The following is a 23,180-nucleotide window of genomic DNA, read 5'->3' as shown; positions in this document are numbered from 1 at the left end:
TAGGGAGTGGAGGTCATTACATAAATTATGGTATAGGAACTCAGTGGAGTAATATACAGACCTTAGGACTCCAGGCGATGTGGTTATTACAACAAGCAGAATAACAAATTAAATGTACTTTATGGTTGCAGTTAAGTTCATAAAGGGACCAAGACCAGGAGGAAACATGGAAAAATGAAAATAGCTAACTTGTTAAGATGGTGGACTAGTGGGTGATTTCTCTTTTGTGTTTTATTATTGCATTGTCTGTGCATTTTAAGGACCTTTAAAGTACTTCCAAAATGACTGCTTAAACAAAAACACTTCACGCTGCTCATCATGGCTGGCTTACATTTTCCACGCTTCTTCCACAGTGCGTCTCCTCTCAATTATCTCCCTCCGCAGCTTTACCATCTCCCTTTGAATCTCCTCCTCCTCTTTCTTGGCCTCTAGAGCCTTCCTTTTTTTCTCTTCTTGCACCAGATACTGAGCCTCTAAGAAGGCTGATTTTTTCAGGGTCTTTTCAATTCTCTGGCGCTCCAGTTCTTTCTCACGTCTTAAGCGATTTTCTTTTACCTTAAAGAGAATACAACAAGGGTGAAATGCAGCCTTTCAAGTAGAAAGGGATATGCAAAACCTTAGAACACATTTTGAAGTTCAGAATACAACTACTTGGAAACATTTTGGCCCAGAACCCCACTGTTTATCGGAAAAATAGGGGAAATTCATTTATTTACTGGGTAGTGGCCTATACAAAATTTTAAATGAAGTCAGGCGAGATGACTCCAAACAATTTGGGAATGATTGGCACTAAAGAAAAGCTGAAAATCCAATGGGTTGGATGCCAAATTCTGGATTCTTATTTAGTAATGATTTTCAATCCATAAGATTTTCCAAGGTGTACATTACTGTTACTTATTTAAGCTCTGTCTGTATGTTAATTATAATTTAAGAAAGAATAAGGATATTCTGGAGAGGCTACTTTGTGAAGGCTAGAACAGTGATTTACTGCCTTAAAGGAGCATCATGACCCTTTATTCAATTCTATCTTTATGTGAATTTATCAATGATTCTGGATCATATTTGGAAATCAAAACCACAAACTTCACAGATATTTCTGAATAAGCACAATCATTTTCTTCAAACTCAATTCTTTAGACTAGCTATGAATTAAGGAGTGGTCCTTTCCTTCCTGCTTCATTTAACTTTACCCTTATCTTACTCTTCAGTTATGATAAGACTTCTAGATAATTGCTACCTCTTACCGAACCTTTTCTCTTCCCTTTTATCATAAATCCAAACCAGGATCGTGCATCTACTCCAGTTTCTCTCACATCCTTAGTGCTGCTTTGGCATACATTATGGTTTAAAGTAATCAGAAATTCAGTGTTATAAAAAGATAGCATACACACATATAGACATTAATACTACCCTGGTCTTGGTTCTGGACATGTGGAAAAGACTTGGTCTTTCGGACTTCCTTAAGTTCCTCTACAAAGTGTTGAGATGAATCTTTTTCCTATAACCTACTATTCCCTTTGGAGAAAAGAAAGTTCCCATATGCCTTTCTAATTCAAAACAGCTGAACTAGATTTAATTCAGCTCTGTTCTCCCTTTCAAATTATAATCACAAAATAAGTGAATTTTCCCACTGTCTAGAAAAGAATTATCATTATAACATTCACCAGAATATTCATGATATTAATATCTTCATCTCACAATACAAAAACCAAATTCAAGCAAAACCCAATCTACATATTTATAATAGGAAGTATCACATCCAAACTAATAAAGTTTAGCTCACCACTCTCATGGTCAAAATCAATTATTCCTCTTTTTGGTTTTCTTAAATAAATTGTTTCCTATCCTCAGCTTATGAGCATTATTTTTCTTCTGAAGTTCTTATATTTTATTTTTATTCTTTCTAACCAAACCACAGATGGCACCCTTTTTCACAATAAAGCCTAAGTCTTTATTTAAGCTTATTAAATGTGTTACACAAAAATTGCTTCCTGTTATCCATTTTAATTTTGCTTTTCCCTCCCACCTGCTTATGTCTCATCTCCATGGTAAGATGAGGATCCTTCTGCCACTTCTTGTCTTGGTTTTCATTCATTCCAAGATCTTCCAATATCCCAGAATCTACCACGTCTTTATGGAGCAGATGGTCTATGAATTTTTGAAAGGTGGTACTTTCGTCTTCCTCCTCCAAATAACCACATAAATCTGGGGGAAACAAAACAACAACAAAGAAGGAAAAAATTTTTAATTTTTTTAAAATTTAATTTTAGTACAATTTCCATATTTATGTAAATAATCCTGGTACAATAAAAATACAAAGCTGTGAGTGTTCGATAAATAGTAACTGATAATGCCAACTGGATGAATACAGCCCTCAGCAATTACCTTCAACTAAGAGGAAAAAACCTCCACTCATGAGGAACTGCCCTCACCCGAGTCACTAACTCCCTCACTGCCAAATTTAAAAGCTATTAATTTTACATTTATGTTACAAGGATCTAAACATCCTTGAGGACTCCATTGCTCTTTTTAAAAAAGGCTTTACCGTGGTATAATTGACATATAATAAACTTGTAAATATTTAAAGTCTGCAATAAGCTTTGACATATATAGATACCATTAAACATCATTACAATCAAGATAATGAATGTGTCTGTCAGCTGCAAAAGGGTCCTCACACAGATTTGCAATCTCTTCCTCTCACTCCTCCCCATGCTCTTCGCCCTATCCCAGGCAACCCCAGACCCGCTTTCTGCCAATGGATTAGTTTAAATTTTCCAGAATTTGGTATCAATTAAATCATATACTATGTGCTCTTTCTGGTCGTCCTTCTTTTACTCAGCATAATTATTTTGAGATTCATTCATGTTGCTGTATCAATAGTTTATCCCTTTTTATTGCTGAGTAGTATTCCACTGTATGGGCATACCACAATTTATTCATTCATTCATCTGGGGATAAACATTTGGGTTGCTTCCAGATTTTGGCTATTACAAATAAAGTTGTTATGAACATTTGTGTACAAGTCTTTGTATGAACATTTGCTTTCTTTTCTCTTGGGAAAATGCCTAGGACTGGAATGGTTGGATCACATAACTACGTGTTTAAATTTTTAAGAAACTGTCAAGCTGTTTTCCAAAGTGGTTATATAATTTCACATTCTCACCAGCAGTGTAGGAGGGTTCCAGTTCCTCCATATCCTTACCAAAACTTGGTATGATCAGTCTTTTAATTTAAGCCATTATAATAGGTGCATAGTGGTTATTCATGGTAGTTTTAATTTGCTTTTTCCTAATGACTAGCAATACTGAATATCATTCTTGATGATGTTCTATTTAGGTCCATACATTATTGAAAATGGGGTACTGAAGTCTCCAACTGTTATTGCTGAATTATCTATTTCTCCCTTCAATTTTGTCAGTTTATGCTTCACATATCTTGGGGCTCTTTTGTTAGGTGCATATATGTTTACACTTGTTATGTTTTCTTGATGGATTGACCCTTTTATTATTATAGAATGCCCTTCTTTGTCTTGAGTAACAATTTTTTATCTTAGAGCCTATTTTTTCTGAGACTAGTAAGCTGCTCTCACTCTCTTTTGGTTACTGTTTGCATAGTACATCTTTTTCCATCCTTTTATTTTCAAGCTGTTTGTGTCTTTGACTCTAGACTGTGTCTCCTGGGACAGCATATAGTTAGGTCGTATTTTTAAGTTCATTCTGCCAGTCTCCATCTTTTGATTGGAATGTTTAATCCATTTACATGTAATGTAATTCTTGATAAGGCAGGATTTACGCTTGTCATTTTGGTATTTGTTTTCTACATGTCTCATGTAAATGCCCCCTTCAGGATGAAAAATTTACCTTTTATTAGTAGTTTGCTGAGAGTTTTAATCAGGAATTAATTTTGTCAAGTATTTTTCCTGCACCTATTGAGATAATCATATGTTAGTTAATAATTTTTTAAAAATAAATGTATTTATTTTTGGCTGTGTTGGGTCTTCATTGCTACATGTGGGCTTTCTCTAGTTGTGGTGAGTAGGGGCTACTCTTTGTTGTGGTGGCTTCTCTTGTTGCAGAGCATGGGCTCTAGGAGTGCGGTCCTCAGTAGCTGTGGCATGCAGGCTCAGCAGTTGCGGCGCACGAGCTTAGTTGCTCCATGGCATGTGGGATCTTCCTGGACCAGGGCTTGAACCCATGTCCCCTGCATTGGCAGGGGGATTCTTAACCACTGCGCCACCAGGGAAGTCCATTAGTTAATAATTTTGATAAACATCCTTTTTTAATGGCTAGGTAATATTTTTGTTCAATGTTTTGATCCCCCAAAAAATTAATACTACAAGCATAAGATGAGTGAGGCCTGATAAGATACTAGAAGGTAATAACAAATCTAAGAGATATAACTAGATATATTAGCACCATATGAAAGAAAGTAGCAGTTTCATTATATTTCAGACATGCTTTAGAATAAATATTACGTACTGAAATGCCTCACTTTAATAATGATATCATTAAACTAGAAAACATCCAGAAGGTGGCAATCAGTATATCTAGAAACAATGTGATATAAAGAACTGTTGAGAGTACTGGTGCTATTTAATCTAGGAAGACTGATGTATATGAAAGATCAGATATGATTACAACTCCCACAAGAAAAGAAAAGACTGTTCTTGAGAGAGAGAACATGATATTATTTTCTGTTGCACAAACGGGTAAAAGGTACTGAGGACAAAATCCTAATTCTCCTAACTAAGAGAGAATTTATGAATATTAGAGCCTCACAACAGCTGAATGGGCTCCTCCCAGAGTGCAGGCTCCTTATCCTGGGAGGTGTTCAGGCAGAGATTGTATTACCCCATATTAGGGATACTATAGAAGAATCTCTGTCTAAGGGGGTGAAGAGGGTAGATCGGATTAGGTGATCTTGAGGAGTCCCCTAACTTTAAGGGCTCATGACTTTGTGATTTGCGAGCTGGGGATTTTGTAGTGTCCTAACCAAGGGAAATGCTGCAAGATGAGTTCATCAGGGGTGTCTGAGCCATGCATGGCAAGATGCCACCACCATCACTATGCCTATCCTTACGCTTAGGGAAAAAAATCTTAGACTCTTTGGGTACAACTGAGGAATCCTCACAAGTTAGCTATTTAACTTGTCTGACACTAACTCTGTGTACAAGTAATAACCTCCCTTATAAAGACATATGAAGCATTTTGTAAACACAAAATGAGATATCAATGTTTAAATATAGTAAAACATTTAAAAGCCATCAAAGTAAATGGTCATCCAACAATATATGGAAAGAGGCACTCTTAAACAGCATTAATTGCCATGATAATCATAAGAAGAATTACAAATAATAGAATACTTTAATTTAGAAAACCCACGAATTTACTGAGGATACAGATAAGTAATTTAAATTGAATCAAGAAAAATTAAAGCCAATTGAAAAATAAGCAAAACACAGAAAACTCAAATAACATATCATTTATTATTCAAAACAATTAAAAAGACTTCTTGGACACATTCATTGGATGATAAAGCTTAGCACAATTAAATAAGTTCTTACCATCGAACTTGTCATATTTCAAATGTCCATTGGCTTCTGGCACAGGAGGGATACGTGACACAGTGTCTTCAGTATCACCGTCCCCATCACTTGCTAGTTCTTGCTTAAGTTTGGTATCTAACCAGTCATTGACCAATTCCTGAGCTGTCAATAAAACAAAAACATCTTTTTACTTCTGAGACTTTCTTCATTTGCTGTTTTCATTCATTCAATAAATGTTAACTGAGCACTTATCATGTCAAGTACTGCTCTAGATGTTGGGAATACACCAGTGAACAAAACAGGAAAAATAAAACCTACCACCATGAAGCTTATGTTCTAATTGGGGAAGAGAGACAATGAACAAGCAAGTCAGAAAAACAGAGCAGGAGAAGGAGAAATGGTGTACAAGAAATGAAAGATGGGTGTTGATACTTTTAAATTAATTGGGTGGTCAAAGGAGGCCTCACTGAGAAGACATTTGAGCAAAAAAGGGAAGGAAGTGAGGGAGTGAGCCATATGGCTATGTAAGGGAAAATTAATCTGTGCAGAGGGAAAACAAGTGCAAAGGCCCTAAGGCAGTAGAGTGTCTAGTGTATTGGAGAAACAGCATGGAGGTGGTATGGCTGGAGGAATGAGTAAAGGGAGAGTAGTTAGAGATGAGGTAGAAGAGGTAATGTAGGGATCAGGTTTAGAGCAGTGGTTCTAGAGCAGTGGGGGTGATGTTACTCCCCAGTGGACATCTGGCAATGTCTGGAGCCATCTGTGGTTATTACAACTGGGGAACTGGGTAGAGGCCAGGGATGCTGCTAAACATCCTACAATTCATAGGACAGGCCCCACAACAAAAATTATCTGGCCCAAAATATCAACAGTGTTGAGGTTGAAAACACTTTGTTTAGATAAGTACTTTGGCTTTTACTCTGTATGTAATGGGAGGTTTTTGAGCTAAGAGGTAACATATTTTAAGAGCATCACTCTGACTACTATGTTAAAATAGACTATATGGGGACAAGCTCATAAGCAGGAGACAACAGTTGAGAGACAAATATCCAGAAAAGGGGTGATGATGGCCTAGACCTGAAGTGGAGGTAGTAGAAATGCTCAGATTCTAGAACATAATGTTTTGAGGTGGAGTTGACATGATTTGCTGATGGGCTGGATATGGGATGTGAGAGAAAAATCTGTAAGAGTTTTGGCTTAAGCAACTATAGAATGGAGATGTCATTTACCGAGATAGGGGAGACCAAGGGAGCAGCAGTACTGAACTCCGGAAGATCAGGAGTTCAGTATCAGATGAATTGGGTTTGAGATGCTTATGAGACATCCAAATAGGGATGTCAAATAGGTATTGGCTATATCATCTGGATTTCAAGGGAGAGGTCCAAGCTGAAGAAATAAATGTGGGTGTTGTCAGCATACAGATGGTATTTAAAGCCATAGAAATGAATGAGATCGGCAAAGAAGGAAGGTAGATAGAGAATTGGTTCAAGGATTAATCCCTGAGGAACTCTAGTATTTAGGGGTTGAAGAGATAAGGCAGAACCAGGTAAGTAGACCAGGAAGGAGAGACCACTGAGGTAGGAGGAAAATCAAAGAGTGTGATATCCTGGAAGCCAACTTGCATTTGGATTTCTTTCTTAGTGACATTCAGAAAATCTTCTTAATTATAGAGTTATGAGAGAAAATGTCTACTTTAGCATTACTTTCATCATTATCATACAGCTCTTATGGATAGGGCATGGGCGTTTCAAAGAAGAAAAATGTCTATTTCAGTATTATCTTCATCATTGTTATTATCATTATTGCACAGCTCTAAGGGAATGGAGTGTTTCCAAATACTAAATGATGCCAAGAGACATTTAACATAGATGGGAATGCATGATATGTAAAAATAGAAAAAATGAATCAAGGTGATAGAAACTAAGTATAAAAAGTATGCTAGCGGGCTTCCCTGGTGGCACAGTGGTTGAGAGTCTGCCTGCCGATGCAGGGGACGCAGGTTTGTGCCCCGGTCCGGGAGGATCCCATATGCCACGGAGCGGCTGGGCCCGTGAGCCATGGCTACTGGGTCTGCGCGTCCGGAGCCTGTGCTCCGCAACGGGAGAGGCCACAGCGGTGAGAGGCCCGCGTACCACCAAAAAAAAAAACAAAAAAAAAGTACGCTAGCAACAGACACTACTGGCTTTCAGAGGAAGGTAGAGAAAGGGAGCAGATATTTACTGAGTAACCCTGTGTACAACAGTTCACATATTTATAATAAATTATGTGTAAAATAATTTGGATCTACTAAATGCCATTTATTAGTAAATAGAGGTATACTATGAAGTGCTTCGAAAGAACAAGGAAAGAGAACGTCTCTTGGAGGGTTCAACTGTAGTAACGCCTCATGTTGGATCAGAGGCTTGATGCCTACCTCAAAGCAGAGTTTCTCAAAGTATGTTCCCCAGAACACTAGTTCTTACTGAATATCAATAGACGGCTGATGAGAGGAGGAAAAAAGGATATAAACCTTTGAAACACATGTTCAATTCATACACGAGTACTTTCTAATGTGGATCACTAGTTTCTCAGGATATTAATACGTATTTCAAGATAAAAAGAGTTCAGGTTCGGGCTTCCCTGGTGGCGCAGTGGTTGGGAGTCCGCCTGCCGATGCAGGGGACGCGGGTTCGTGCCCCGGTCTGGGAGGATCCCACATGCCGCGGAGCGGCTGGGCCCGTGAGCCATGGCCGCTGAGCCTGCGCGTCCGGAGCCTGTGCTCCGCAACGGGAGAGGCCACAACAGTGAGAGGCCCGTGTACAGCAAACAAAACAAAAACAACAACAACAACAAAAAAAAGAGTTCAGGTTCTAGGAACCTTGGAAAAGGGGGTAAGTAAATATATATTTAACTACAGGACTTTTTGGAAACGTTGAGTGGCTAAAGTTTAGTGTGTATTCCTATTGATGGGGTGGGAGAAGGGGTGGGTAAGACATAGCCTTGCCAATTTCTGAATCAATCTCCTTTCTCCAACTCCAGTACCACCAACCACCCAAGACCAAGTGCCATTACAGCTCACAGAGACCACTGCAGTAGCCTTCCACTAGTCTCCCTTTTCCCTCTTTTTCTCCCCTATAATTCATTCTTCATATATTAAATAAATTATCCTACTACACCTCTGCTTAAAACCCTTCAATGATGTCTAATCATACTCAGAATAAAATCTAAATTCTTTCACCAGGCCTATAAGGCCCTATGTGACACGTCTTCTGCTCACTCCTGCAAGCTCACTTCCATGGGGTAGCTGAAGCAACACTGGTCTTCCTTCAATTACTCAAGCACACCAAGCTTGTACTTTAACTTTTTTGTTTTTTTAACATCTTTATTGGAGTATAATTGCTTTACAATGGTGTGTTAGTTTCTGCTTTATAACAAAGTGAAACAGCTATACATATACTTATATCCACATATCTCCTCCCTCTTGCGTCTCCCTCCCACCCTCCCTATCCCACCCCTCTACGTGGTCACAAAGCACGGTGCTGATCTCCCTGTGCTATGCTGCTGCTTCCCACTAGCTATCTATTTTACATATGGTAGTGTATATATGTACATGCCACTATCTCACTTCATCCCAAGTTACCCTTCCCACTCCCCATGTTCTCAAGTCCATTCTCTACGTCTGCGTCCTTATTCCTGTCCTGCCCCTAGGTTCTTCAGACTTTTTTTAAAATTTAGATTCCATATATATGTGTTAGCATACAGTATTTGTTTTTCTCTTTCTGACTTACTTCACTCTGTATGACAGACTCTAGGACCACCCACCTCACTACAAATAACTCAATTTTGTTTCTTTTTATGGCTGAGTAATATTCCATTGTATATATGGTGCCACATCTTCTTTATCCATTCATCTGTCGATGGACACTTAGGTTGCTTCCATGTCCTGGCTATTGTAAAGAGAGCTGCAATGAACACTGTGGTACATGACTCTTTTTTTTTTTTTTTAATTTATTTATTTATTTATTTAGGCTGCCTTGGGTCTTGGTTGCTGCGCGCACGCGCGCGGGCTTTCTCTACTTGCGGCGAGCGGGGGCTATTCTTTGTTGCGGTGCGCGGGCTTCTCATTGCGGTGGCTTCTCTTGTCCCGGAGCACGGGCTCTAGGCGCGTGGGCTTCAGTAGTTGTGGCCCGCGGGCTCTAGAGCGCAGGCTCAGTAGTTGTGACGCAGTTGATGTGGGCTTAGCTGCTCTGTGGCATGTGAGATCTTCCCGGACCGGGGTTCAGGGCTCGAACCCGTGTTCCCTACATTGGCAGGCAGATTCTTAACCACTGTGCCACCAGAGAAGCCCAAGGGGATTCTAATTCTTTCTCTTTTTTTTTTTGCGGTACGCAGGCCTCTCACTGTTGTGGCCTCTCCCATTGCAGAGCACAGGCTCTGGACATGCAGTCTCAGCAGCCATGGCTCATGGGCCCAGCCGCTCCGCGGCATGTGGGCTTTTCCCGGACCAGGGCACGAACCCGTGTCCCCTGCATCGGCAGGCGAACTCTCAACCACTGCGCCACCAGGGAAGCCCCATGACTCTTTTTGAATTATGGTTTTCTCAGGGTATATGCCCAGTAGTGGGATTGCTGGGTCATATGGTAGTTCTATTTTTAGTTTTTTAAGGAACCTCCATACTGTTCTCCATAGTGGCTGTATCAATTTACATTCCCACCAACAGTGCAAGAGGGTTCCCTTTTCTCCACACGCTTGTAGATTTTTTGATGATGGCCATTCTGACTGATATGAGGTGATACCTCATTGTAGTTTTGATTTGCATTTCTCTAGTGATTACTGATGTTGAGCATCCTTTCACGTGTTTGTTGGCAATCTGTATATCTTCTTTGGAGAAACGTCTATTTAGGTCTTGTGCCTATTTTTGGATTGGGTTGTTTGTTTTTTTTGATTTTGAACTGCATGAGCTGTTTGTAAATTTTGGAGATTAATCCTTTGTCAGTTGCTTCATTTACAAACATTTTCACCCATTCTGAGGTTTGTATTTTCACCTTGTTTATGGTTTCCTTTGCTGTGCAAAATCTTTTAAGTTTCATTAGGTCCCATTTGTTTATTTTTGTTTTTATTTCCATTTCTCTAGGAAGTGGGTCAAAAAGGATCTTGCTGTGATTTATGTCAGAGTGTTCTACCTATGTTTTCCTCTAAGAGTTTTGTAGTGTCTGGTCTTACATTTAGGTCTTTAATCCATTTTGAGTTTATTTTTGTGTATGGTGTTAAGGAGTGTTCTAATTTCATTCTTTTACATGTACCTGTCCAGTTTTCCCAGCACCACTTATTGAAGAGGCTGTCTTCTCCATCGTATATTCTTGCCTCCTTTATCAAAAAAAGGTGACCATATGTGTGTGGGTTTATCTCTGGGTTTTCTATCCTGTTCCATTGACCTATATTTCTGTTTTCGTGCCAGTACCATACTGTCTTGATTACTGTAGCTCTGTAGCATAGTCTGAAGTCTGAGAGCCTGATTCCTCCAGCTATGTTTTTCTTTCTCAAGATTGCTTTGGCTATTCGGAGTCTTTTGTGTCTCCATACAAATTGTGAAATTTTTTGTTCTAGATCTATGAAAATGCCATTGGTAGTAGTATAGGGATTGCATTGAATCTGTAGACTGCTTTGGGTAGTATAGTCATTTTCACAATGTTGATTCTTCCAATCCAAGAACATGGTATATGTCTCCAACTGTTTGCATCATCTTTAATTTCTTTCATCAGTGTCTTATAGTTTTCTACATACAGGTCTTTTTCCTCCTTCGTTAGGTTTACTCCTAGGTATTTTATTCTTTCTGTAGCAATGGTAAATGGGAGTGTTTCCTTAATTTCTCCTTCAGATTTTTCATCATTAGTGTATAGGAATGCAAGAGATTTCTGTGCGTTAATTTTGTATCCTGCTACTTTATCAAATTCATTGATTAGCTCTAGTAGATTTCTGGTAGCAGCTTTAGGATTCTCTATGTATAGTATCATGTCATCTGCAAACAGTGACAGCTTTACTTCTTCTTTTCTGATTTGGATTACTTCTATTTCTTTTACTTCTCTGATTGCTGTGGCTAAAATTTCCAAACTATGTTGAATAATAGTGGTGAGAGTGGACAACCTTGTCTTGTTCAGTTCCTGATCTTAGTGGAAATGGTTTCAGTTTTTCACCATTGAGAATGATGTTGGCTGTGGGTTTGTCATATATGGCCTTTATTATGTTGAGGTAGGCTCTCTCTATGCCTACTTTCTGGAGGGTTTTTATCATAAATGGGTGTTGAATTTTGTCAAAAGCTCTTTTGCATCTATTGAGATGATCATATGGTTTTTATGCTTCAGTTTGTTAATATGGTGTATCACATTGATTGACTTGCATACATTGAAGAATCCTTGCATTCCTGGGATAAACCCCACTTGATCATGGTGTATGATCCTTTAAATGTGCTGTTTGATTCTGTTTGCTAGTATTTTGCATCTGTGTTCATCAGTGATATTGGCCTTTAGTTTTCTTTCTTTGTGACATCTTTGCCTACTTTTGATATCAGGGTGATGGTGGCCTCATAGAATGAGTTTGGGAGTGTTTCTCCCTCTGCTATATTTTGGAAGAGTTTGAGAAGGATAGGTGTTAGCTCTTCTCTAAATGTTTGATAGAAGTCACCTGTGAAGCCATCTGGTCGTGGGCTTTTGTTTCTTGGAAGATTTTTAATCACAGTCTCAATTACAGTGTTTGTGATTGGTCTGTTTATATTTTCTATTTGTTTATATTATATAAACACTTATATATATTATATAAACATAAATATATAAATATTTATATATAATATAAATAAATTATATTATATTCTGTTTATATTTTCTATTTCTGGCTTGCAGAGTTTCTGCTGAAAGGTCAGCTGTTAACCTTATGGGGATTCCCTTGTATGTTATTTGTTGTTTTTCCCTTGCTGCTTTTAATACTTTTTCTTTGTATTTAATTTATCATAGTTTGATTAATATGTGTCTTGGCATGTTTCTCCTTGGATTTGTCCTGTACGGGACTCTCTGCTCTTCCTGGACTTGATTGATTATTTCCGTTCCCATATTAGGGAAGTTTTTAACTATAATCTCTTCAAATATTTTCTCAGTCCCTTTCTTTTTCTCCTCTTTTTCTGGGACCCCTATAATTAGAATGTTGGTGCATTTAATGCTGTCCCAGAGGTGTCTGAGACTGTCTTCAGTTCTTTACATTTTTTTTTCTTTATTCTGCTCTGCGGTAGTTATTTCCACTATTTTATCTTCCAGGTCACTTATCTGTTCTTCTTTCTCAGTTACTCTGCTATTGATTTCTTTTAGAGAATTTTAAATTTCATTTATTGTGTTGTTCATTGTTGTTTGTTTTCTCTTTAGTTCTTGTAGGTCCTTGTTAAACGTTTCTTGTATTTTCCACATTCTATTTCCAAGATTTTGGATCATCTTTCCTATCATTACTCTGAATTCTTTTTCAGGTAGACTGCCTATTTCCTCTTCATCTGTTTGGTCTGGTGGGTTTTTGCCTTGCTCCTTCATCTGCTGTGTGTTTCTCTGTCTTCTCATTTTGCTTAACTTCCTGTGTCTGGGGTCTTCTTTTTGCAGGCTGCAGGTTTGTAGTTCCCGTTGTTTTTGGTGTCTGCCCCCAGTGGCTAAGGTTGGTTCAGTGGGTTGTGTAGGCTTCCTGGTAGAGGGGACTGGTGTCTGTGTTCTGGTGGATGAGGCTGGATCTTGTCTTTCTGATGGGCAGGACCTCATCCAGTGATGTGTTTTGGGGTGTCTGTGACCTTTTTATGATTTTAGGCAGCCTCTCTGCTAATGGGTGGGGTTGTGTTCCTGTCTTGCTACTTGTTTGGCATAGGGTGTCCAGCACTGTAGCTTGCTGGTCACTGAGTGGAGCTGGGTGTTAGTGTTGGGTTGGAGATTTCTGGGAGAGCTTTCACTGTTTGTTATTACATGGAGCCGGGAGGTCTCTGGTGGACCAATGTCCTGAACTTAGCTCTCCCGCCTCAGAGGCACAGGCCTGACATCTGGCTGGAGCACCAAGACCATGTCAGACACATGGCTCAGACGAAAAAGTAGAAGAAAAGAAGGAAAGAAAGAAAAAATATAATAAACTTATTAAAATAAAAAATAATTTAAAAATTATTAGAAATAAAAAAAGTTTTAAAAAAAGAAAAAAAAAAGAAAGAAAGAAGAGAGCAATCAAACCAAAAAACAAAGCCACCAATGAGAACCAGTGCTAAAAATTATACTAAAAACAAACAAACAAACAGACAGAAATCTAGGACAAATGATAAAAGCAAAGCTATGAAGACAAAATCACAGAAAGAGGCATACACATACACACTTACAAAAAGAGAAAAGGAAAAAAAAAATATACATACATAAAAAGAAAAAAGGAAGGGAGCAACCAAATCAATAAAACAAATCTAACAATGATAATAAACTCTAAATACTAAACTACGATAAACATAAAACGAAAAACAAATTAGATGCAGAAAGTAAACTCCAAGTCTACAGTTGCTCCCAAAGTCCACCGCCTCAATTTTGGGATGATTTGTTCTTTTCAGGTATTCCAGAGATGCAGGGTACATCAAGTTGATTGTGGAGATTTAATCTGATGCTCCTGAGGCTGCTGGGAGAAATTTCCCTTTCTCTTCTTTGTTCGCACAGCTCCTGGGGTTCAGCTTTGGATTTTGCCACACCTCTGCGTGTAGGCCGCCAAGGGCATATGTTCCCCACTCAGACAGGATGGGGTTAAAGTAGCAGTTGGTTAGGGGCCTCTGGCTCACTCAGGCTTGGAGGAGGGAGAGGTTCAGAATGCAGGGTGAGCCTGCAGTGGCAGAGGCTAGCGTGATGTTGCAACAGCCTGAGGCGTGCCATGTGTTCTCCTGGGGAAGTTGTCCCTGGATCTCAGGACCCCGGCATTGGTGGGCTGCATGGGCTCCCAGGAGGGGAGGTGTGGATAGTGATCTGTGCTTGCACACAGGCTTCTTGGGGGCTGCAGCAGCAGCCTTAGCATTTCATGCCCATCTCTGGGGTCCGCGCTGGTAGCCATGGCTCGTGCCCGTCTCTGGAGCTTGTTTAGGCAGTGCTCTGAATCTCCTCTCCTCGCGTACCCCAAAACAATGGTCTCTTGCCTCTTAGGCAGTTCTAGACTTTTTCCCAGACTCCCTCCCGGCTAGCTGTGGTGCACTAACCCCTTCAGACTGTGTTCACGCAGCCAACCCCAGCCCTCTCCCTGGGATGTGACCGAAGCCCAAGCCTCAGCTCCCAGCCCCCACCCACCCCGGCGGGTGAGCAGACAAGACTCGGGCTGGTGAGTGCTGGTCGGCACTGATCCTATGTGTGGGAATCTCTCTGCTTTGCCCTCCGCACCACTGTTGCTGCACTCTCCTCTGTGGCTCCGAAGCTTCCCCCTGCCAGCCCCTGTGTCTGCCAGTGAAGGGGCTTGCTAGTGTGTGGGAACTTTTCCTCCTTCATAGATCCCTTCCCGAGGGGCAGGTCCCATCCCTATCCTTTTGTCTCTGTTTATTCTTTTTTCTTTTGCCCTACCCAGGTACGTGGGGAGTTTCTTGCCTTTTGGGAGGTCTGAGGTCTTCTGCCAGCATTCAGTAGGTGTTCTGTAGGAGTTGTTCCACATGTAGATGCATTTCTGATGTATTTGTGGGGAGGAAGGTGATCTGCACGTCTTACTCCTCTGCCATCTTGAAGGTCTCTCTGTACTTTAATTCTTGATGCCACCTTTCCCACTGCCTGGGATGCTCTTCCTCCATCACAGCTCACCTGGCTCTTTCTTGTTATTCAGGTCCAAACTCGGATGACTTATCACTAACTGACCATTTAGTTTTCGTTTTATTTATTCCCACTCTAGAATGTATACTCCATGAAAGCAAGGACTTCATCTCTTGTTCATAACCTGCTCTTCCAGTGCCTAAAATAGTACCTGGCACAGAGTAACAAGTTAATATATATGTTGAATAAATGAAGAAACAATCTGAAAAACTGGAGACATAAATGATCCAAATGGAAATTGGCTTCCAGGACATGGCACCCTGGCTTTCCTCCTACCTCAGGGGCCTCTCCTTTCCAGTCTTCTTTGCTGGTCCCTCCTGATCTTTTCATCCGTAAACAGTGGAGTTCCTCACGGCATCAGTAACTAAAATACTGAATTCCAGAGGAGTAAATGTTTTGCAGAGGCAGGGAGGTGAGGTCAGCTTTAGACTCTCTTCATAAGGAACAAAGTTGATTTATAAACTAGTGGTCAGATTATCTATATGATAGTAGATCAAGTTAACAAGCTGCCCTCTGTGCCACAGGATTAATATGTTACACTTACTAGATAACTGTGTTATGTCAAAACTGCCTCTGGATGTGGTTCTACTTCAAGAGACAAAATAAGCCTTAAATGTAACTGACTTGTAATATTGGAGTTAGAGTAAATTAGCTTCAGGGAAGTAGAAACAAAGAAAAATTAAGAACAAGAGAAAGAAAAGCTTTCATTTCATACTTTGAAATACATTATGAGTTACACTTTAGTAAGTTGTACTCCAAAGAATTGTTAACATTGCAGCAAAAAATGTATTCTCTTACCTTCTGCATAGACTTCATCATGATCCTCTATTTGCTCAGGTGTTTCCAAATCTACAATTTGGTTCCAAAGCCTTCTGGATAAATCTGAATTTCCAGCAGAAAATGCTTTTGAAACTGCAAATTCTGAAGCTTTCTCCACTCTCTTTAGAAAAAAGAAAAAATCCACTAAGATGACAGCTTTCTTCAGGGTTAAAGAATTTCTCTCGTATTTAAGAATCTGATTTTCTACCAACTACCAAGATACTTTCATTTTTCCATTTTTAAAGGAACTCTGAGGTTTAAACATCCACCCTAAATAATTTCATTCATTAAATATGCAATTAATTACAGTATTTTACCAAGTTTTAACAGGTGTTCACAATGTTTATATTTGAACAAAAGGTAATTTAAGCTTTAGATAACTTTTGTTTAGAGCATTAGTAATGGGATCCTGACACCTGGATATTTTATTTTAAAAAATATATAATATTTTATTAGTTTCCATGTCACTAGGACTTGCATATGAATATGAACCACAGGCAGGTAGCTACACTTCCTCAAATTACTACCTCTGAAAGGAACTTCCCATCATATATTAGGGAAACTGTAAGTTCAAAAAAAGTGGGATAAACAGAGTCATTGAACTGCAGTAATCAGGAATATTTTAACTCAACAGTGAGAATCTAGTAAAAGTATGGCCAAATCCACAGGAACGGGGAAGGGATTAGCAGAGGTGGTCAAACTCCTGGCGTTTTGGTTTACCTGCATGGTATAAAAAGTGTATTTTACAATTAACCCCCGACTTCACCCCTCACCCCACAAGCTGGTTTTTCTCCATGCCTGTTGTGTTCCTAGCCTTCCAACTCAGGTAGTGACAACTCTATTCTTTCAGTTCATCAGGACAAAAATCTTGGAGGCCTTCTTGAATCCACTCTCTGTTATCCCACACACAATCTGTCAGGAAATCTGTTGACTCTAATTTCAAAATATATCCAGAAGATGACCCCTTCTTGTTACCTCCAGTGCTATCACCCTGGTCCAAGGCACCAACGTCTCCTGACACGTTTTCTGGAATAGTCTCCCACCACAGCAGGCAGAGAAACCCTTTTAAAATGAAAGCCGTCTCCTGTTAACTACACTCAAAACCCTTCAATGGTTCCCTAGCTCCCTCAGAACAAAAGTCGAAGTCCTCATGACACACTCCGTGGTCCTCCAACATCAGGCCCTTGTGCGCTCTCTAAGCTCGCTGGCCGCTCCTGCCACTGCTCACTCTACCTCAGCCACTCTGACTTCCTTGTTTATTCCTCCTTAAACGTGCCAAGTGCATTCCCACCTCAGCCTCTGTGCTTTCTTTCCCTCTGACTGCTCTCCTCCAGAAGGCTGTACTACTCTTTCCCTTCCCTCCTCAAGTCTTTACTCAAATGTCACCTTCGTAGCAAGGCCCGCTCTGACTACCCCTTAAAGAATTGTAAACACCCTCCTGGCTCTCCCAGTTTCCCTTGGCAGTTCTGACTTTCTCTGTAGCACTTATAACATATTTTATCATTTATCGTCTCCCCTAACTCGAACATAAGCAGGGATTTTTGTCTTTTTCATGCGTGAAACCCCTAGCACCTAGAACAGTGCTTGGTATATGACAGATGCCCCATCAATGTTTGTTAAAGAATGACTATGTTAAAGAGTTATTCAAAAAAGCCACACTTTCCCATAGTTTATGTTGTTGTCTGACCTATTTTGAAAATGATTTTTCCTCATGCCCTTCGTGGAAAGACTGGTAGTACAACTGTCAAAACCTGCCATGGGCTTTGCCTTTTAAACTCTCAAAGGTTTCGTATACTAAGTTTGAATTAGACAGAAGCACAGGAATAAAGTTGAAAAGGCAAGGGTAACTTGAAAAAGATGTAGAAAATAGAACATATGGGAAAAGATATGAATCAGAAGAAAAATGATCTAATCAGGGTTAGAGTCAAGAAAGTATCACTTACTCTTTATGAGGTCACTCTGGAGAGATCTGTTTCCCACATTATCTTTCCATATATGTCCCCCTCTTCCATTTTGAGTGAGTGGTCCACTCAAGTGGATTTGGAAATCTTAGTTCTAGAAGTTGTAACAGTTTAGGGTACACCCAGAGTTGGAATATATTAGGGAATAAAATCAGACAAGAAGACAGAGGAGTGAACAGAGAGGTATTAAGAGAAGCAAGAGGGGGGCTTCCCTGGTGGCGCAGTGGTTGAGAGTCCACCTGCCGATGCAGGGGACACGGGTTCGTGCCCGGGTCCGGGAAGATCCCACATGCCGCAGAGCGGCTAGGCCCGTGAGCCATGGCCGCTGAGCCTCCGCGTCCGGAGCCTGTGCTCCGCAATGGGAGAGGCCACAACAGTGAGAGGCCCGCATACTGCGAAAAAAAAAAAAGAGAAGCAAGAGGAAACAGTGTCACGAAAAGGTAATGGAGGAGAGAATTTCTAGAATAAAAAAGTGATAACTAGAATAAAAAAATGATAACTGTATCAAACAGACCTGAAAAAGTTTGAGGACAAAGAACGGGCCACTGGATTTACTCGGGAAGTCATTTATGACAACTTTCTGTGGAGTGGTAAGAAGTAGAAACTGAAGGAAAATAATTTCGGACACAAGAGGATAATAAAAACACAAAGGCAAGGAGTCCAGGCTATACATCCAAAAATACTGGAAAGGAAAAAGAAATAGTATGGCAATCAGAATGGACTGCATGGTGAAATGAGAACTTCTTGATTTTTTTCTAGATGGGAGATTTGAGGGTATAATGGAGAAAGAGCTACTGCAGAAGTTTTAGAGGAATGATAAAATCTAACCAAGTCAAGCTGGCTGACAACAGCTTTAAAGAGGAAAATGGTGCGGACAAGTCACAGCAGAATTTTATCCTTTTATTTTACCCAAATCTTCCCCTCTGGAGGAGACGGTGACTAAATGTACAATTAAGCCCTGCAAAGGCTTGGCATTCTGACTTTCAACACTGACACGCAAGCTGAGCCTGATGGAGACTGAGAAGTGGGCTTCCTAGAGGTTAGCCTCCATGACAGTGGACCCATTTTATTGTCTTCTAAGTCAGGCTTTCTGCAGGAGCCAGGAAGCTTCCCTGGCCCCATTTATATGAGCGCCCCACGCCATGAGCTTCCACTGCATCCTTAATTCTCCCAACAATTTAAAGTAAGTTGTTTAGCCCCCCACTGGACTATAAACTCTGGGAGGGCAGAAACTGTACCTGTCCCATGCACTGTTTTACTTCCGGTGCCCAACATAGTGGGCTAGTACTTGGCAGGAACTTAATAAATACTGGCTGGATGAAAAAATGGTTAACAGTGATTATATCTGTCCTAGGTTCCACCTGGCCTGGTGCTCATAATGCCTGTCAATTTTGATAAGTAATAGCTCTTCAAAATACTACCAGGCAGAAGGATATTTTCCCAGGAAGATACTACATGATTTTGAAACAGGTCGTACACAAATGAGTATGGCAAGTTGCCAAAATGACACTCGGAGGCACGCACCAGAAGTGGTTTAATGGTACTTTCAACTTAAATGGTACTTGGACTCAAAAATATACGTCTCAGGCCTGGAAGAGACCTCAGAGGTTATCTAACACAATCCACCACCATCCACCACCCCCACTCAACGCTCAAACATATTCCTCATTAGCCCTAACATTAAGTGACCACTTAGAACCCACTTGAATACCTCTAGTGATAGAAAATCCATCTGTTTAGAAGAATGCCCACTCCATTTTTGGATTGCTTTAGTTACTAGAAGATTCTTACTTGTGATGCATGCATAGCTTTTACCTATTGTATTGGTCCCACAGGTCAATGTAACTACAGTACGTTCTTTCCAATTATCTGGGGAAAGCCACAATGTCCTCTCCTAAGGCTTCTCCTCCCCTCCTCCTTTAATCCTCTTCAGATGATCCTCATGGCATTTGAAAGGGATGTCTACCTGTTATCTTGTCATTCATGCTTTTATAGAAGCCACAAAATCATGAAAATGTACTACAGTACAAAACTAAGGCAACATATATAGTCACACGGGAATGAAAACAGCAAAATATACGCAAAATGGAGACCTATTAGTATTCCTATTCCATCTGACTATGTGTGACTCTTAATTCTCTTTCTATCTTAATTATGAAATATCCTTACCTTAATCCAGTGTTCCACATTGTCAGGGTCAAACACAGGCTGTAGAAAATATATACAGAATATTAGTTCCCAGCAATGTATCTATCAACTTTGCCATTTTAATTTGTCTTTCTGGTTGAAGGCTGTGGACAAACGTCCTTTAGTCTTTCCCCAAAGCATTGCATTAGAAAGTTCAGCAACAAAAAAAATACAGAATGCTGGTAGGATGAAGAAAACACGAAGCCTTCTCTGGAATAACTTCTGACTGCTTTATCTCTTACTTAGGCCCATCTCCAGATTCTGATTTAATTGGTCTGGGGTAGGGCCCATGTGTCAGTATTTTTTTAAAGCTCCCCAGGGTTAAGAGCCAAGATAGAGGAATGCTACATATAATATTCCTTATAAAAACCCAAATAAGCACTGATTAATTAGCCAGGTTATTCAAGTGTCATGGAAACAAATCTGCTTGGAGAAAGGTGTGCGCCTCTCCCCAGACCCCTCTTTTCATGAGTAACTTGTATTTACCTAGAGCAAGGATATTGTTTGGTCCAATAAGAAATGGGGGGTAGAGTGAGGGATAACCAATCTTCCACTGTTTTACAGAGCAAAAATGAGGCAGAAATCACATAAATTTCTACCCAGGTCAGTCAGATATTAATCTGAAATTAGAAATCAGACCAGTAGGACACCTGCTTTCTTCACTCTCTGTTAAGTCTCAGAAGTTTGCAGAATTCCCTCTAATAGCAACTTAACAAATAGAGGTATTTGCTTTGCTAATAATTTAGGTGGGTTTTTCAATAAATAAGGGAATATCTAAACGAGCATGCTGACACATACAGGAGGGAAAGGTATAATACTATCCTTCACTTATATAACACTTCCCCTACAAAGCACCTTACAGATAACTAATTAATGCAGCTGTACTGCTGAATAATTTTGTCGCTGCAACAAAGAAACAGCTGATCCTATTCAAACACAACTGAACCTCAAGGATCTCTTGTTTTTTACCTTTCTATCCTCTAGGTAGTAACAATGAGCACTAGCAGCAAAAACTTTCCTTTTGGGGTCCCCAAAACTGTCCCCAGTTTTTACCTTTCATCATCAAGTTTATACCCATAACCTACTTGGGATCCAATCTATTATGGAACTGGTACAACAGGAGCAGACTCTGTTTCCAAGTCTCTTTAATGCTCCAGTCTGCACACTCCAGCATCTGGCGCAAGATATTCACCAAGTAAAGTATGTCCAGTGCATTATTTAGCTGGTATATTTAGAATAACCTGCAAGCACAATTGCCTAGGGGCCACAGAAACGCCACATGTCTACCGAATATTTTTTAAGGAGGGGTAACTTAAGGGTGAAAACAGCTGTAAGCTGAGAAGTCCTCCATTTGGTACTCCCATTTACATTTAAAGCACTCATTTTTGTGACTGTTAAAAAAGTAGTCTGTGGGGCTTCCCTGGTGGTGCAGTGGTTGAGAATCCGCCTGCCAGTGCAGGGGACACGGGTTCGAGCCGTGCTCCGGGAAGATCCCACATGCCGCAGAGCAGCTAAGCCCATGCGCCACAACTACTGAGCCTGCACTCTAGATCCCGCGAGCCACAACTACTGAAGCCCAAGCACCTAGAGCCCGAGCTCCACAACAAGAGAAGCCACTGCAATGAGAAGCCCGCGAACTGCAACGAAGAGTAGACCCTTGTCGCCACAACTAGAGAAAAGCCCGCGCGCAGCAACGAAGACCCAATGCAGCCAAAAATAAAGAAATTAATTAATTAAAAAAAAAAGTAGTCTGTATAAAGCACACTCCGTGTGACTGTGACTTTTCACATGTCATTTACACGTTTCAAGTTTACAGTGGGGTTATCAGTTTTCCATGTCTTTGGATGCTAATGCATCAAAGAAGGTGGCAAATATAAAGAGGATCTATTTTTGACTGTTTCTACAATTTAGATTTTCAAGTGAATCAAGTATTGATATAGTCAATATGCACTTGCATTTCTGAGTTCATTTTAGATACTTTATGTAAAACTAGAAGGGGAGGAATATGAGGCCGAGGACTTAAGGTGAAGATCTTACCCCTCCAACAAAGAAGTTTCCTATGATTTGCAAAACATTAAAAAAAGAAGAAGAAGAAGAAGAAGAAGAATGAAAGAAAAGAAAAGAAAAAGAAATGAAACCGTGTGGGAACTTCCCTAAAACCAGGAGTAGTGGGGAGCCGGGATAGCTCTCGAATTCTCTTCACCGGGATGAGCACTATCAAGACTCTCCGGTTTTTGAGAAAAGCGTTAGATGGAAACAGTTCTTCCACGACGCTGCCCATCAAAGCCGTAAGGTAACCAAGCCCCAAAGTTCCTAGGCCCCCTTCACTTAGCGCAGTGCTGGCTCTCAGTGGGTCATGGCAGGAGCGGACCAGGTAATGATGCCCCTGGGGCAAGAGGGAGGACGCGCAGGTGGGGCTGCGGCTGGCCTTAGGGCCGGTCCCCGCCTCCCCTCCCCTCTCCTCTCCAAGAGCTCCCGATAGGAATGGATCACCTTGGTGAGACTCGGCTTCCTTGTAAACTGTTTCCATCCATTCAGCCCCGACCTCTCCCTTGAGGAGGTCCTTTCCTGGGGCGCTAGAAGCATTTTCCAGGCTCAGGGCCGGACTTCGGCCAAAGCTGAAACAACCGCTCCTTTGCCTAGACTGCTTCCGGGTCTCCCTGGGAGTTGTAGTTCCTCTGCCCACGAAGACTGCAGGTGTGGGGCGCCGTCGAACCACCACTCCCAGGAGGCTTTGCGCAGGCGGAACGTGTGTGCTCAGTTACCTATGGCGACGGTAGCAGTCCCTCGGCCTTGCAAACACCGAAGCTCATTTTCAATTACCTTTGCCTTTTCCTGGCGCCCGGTGATGACGCAATG

The 23,180-nt window shown here is 40.7% G+C and overlaps 1 protein-coding gene across 1 annotated transcript in view; it reads right to left on the bottom strand.

The window, feature by feature from the left end:
• CCDC191 (coiled-coil domain containing 191) overlaps positions 1 to 23,142 on the bottom strand; it is a 102,843-nt gene extending 79,701 nt beyond the window's left edge. The window contains exons 1-6 of the mRNA XM_079921874.1: positions 22,815 to 23,142; positions 20,304 to 20,342; positions 16,153 to 16,294; positions 5,567 to 5,710; positions 2,027 to 2,205; positions 332 to 555 (exon numbers count right to left, since the gene is read on the bottom strand). Of these exons, the coding sequence (XP_079778000.1) occupies positions 332 to 555; positions 2,027 to 2,205; positions 5,567 to 5,710; positions 16,153 to 16,294; positions 20,304 to 20,342; positions 22,815 to 22,907 (821 nt within the window). The 5' untranslated portion in view covers positions 22,908 to 23,142. The remainder of the gene's footprint in view (positions 1 to 331; positions 556 to 2,026; positions 2,206 to 5,566; positions 5,711 to 16,152; positions 16,295 to 20,303; positions 20,343 to 22,814) is intronic.
• Positions 23,143 to 23,180: the final 38 nt, after the last annotated feature.

Source organism: Stenella coeruleoalba, assembly GCF_951394435.1.
Source record: "Stenella coeruleoalba genome assembly, chromosome: 5".
Classification (NCBI taxonomy): domain Eukaryota; kingdom Metazoa; phylum Chordata; class Mammalia; order Artiodactyla; family Delphinidae; genus Stenella; species Stenella coeruleoalba.
Note: the sequence above shows the minus strand (reverse complement) of the source record. Positions and strands in the feature narration are given on the sequence as shown.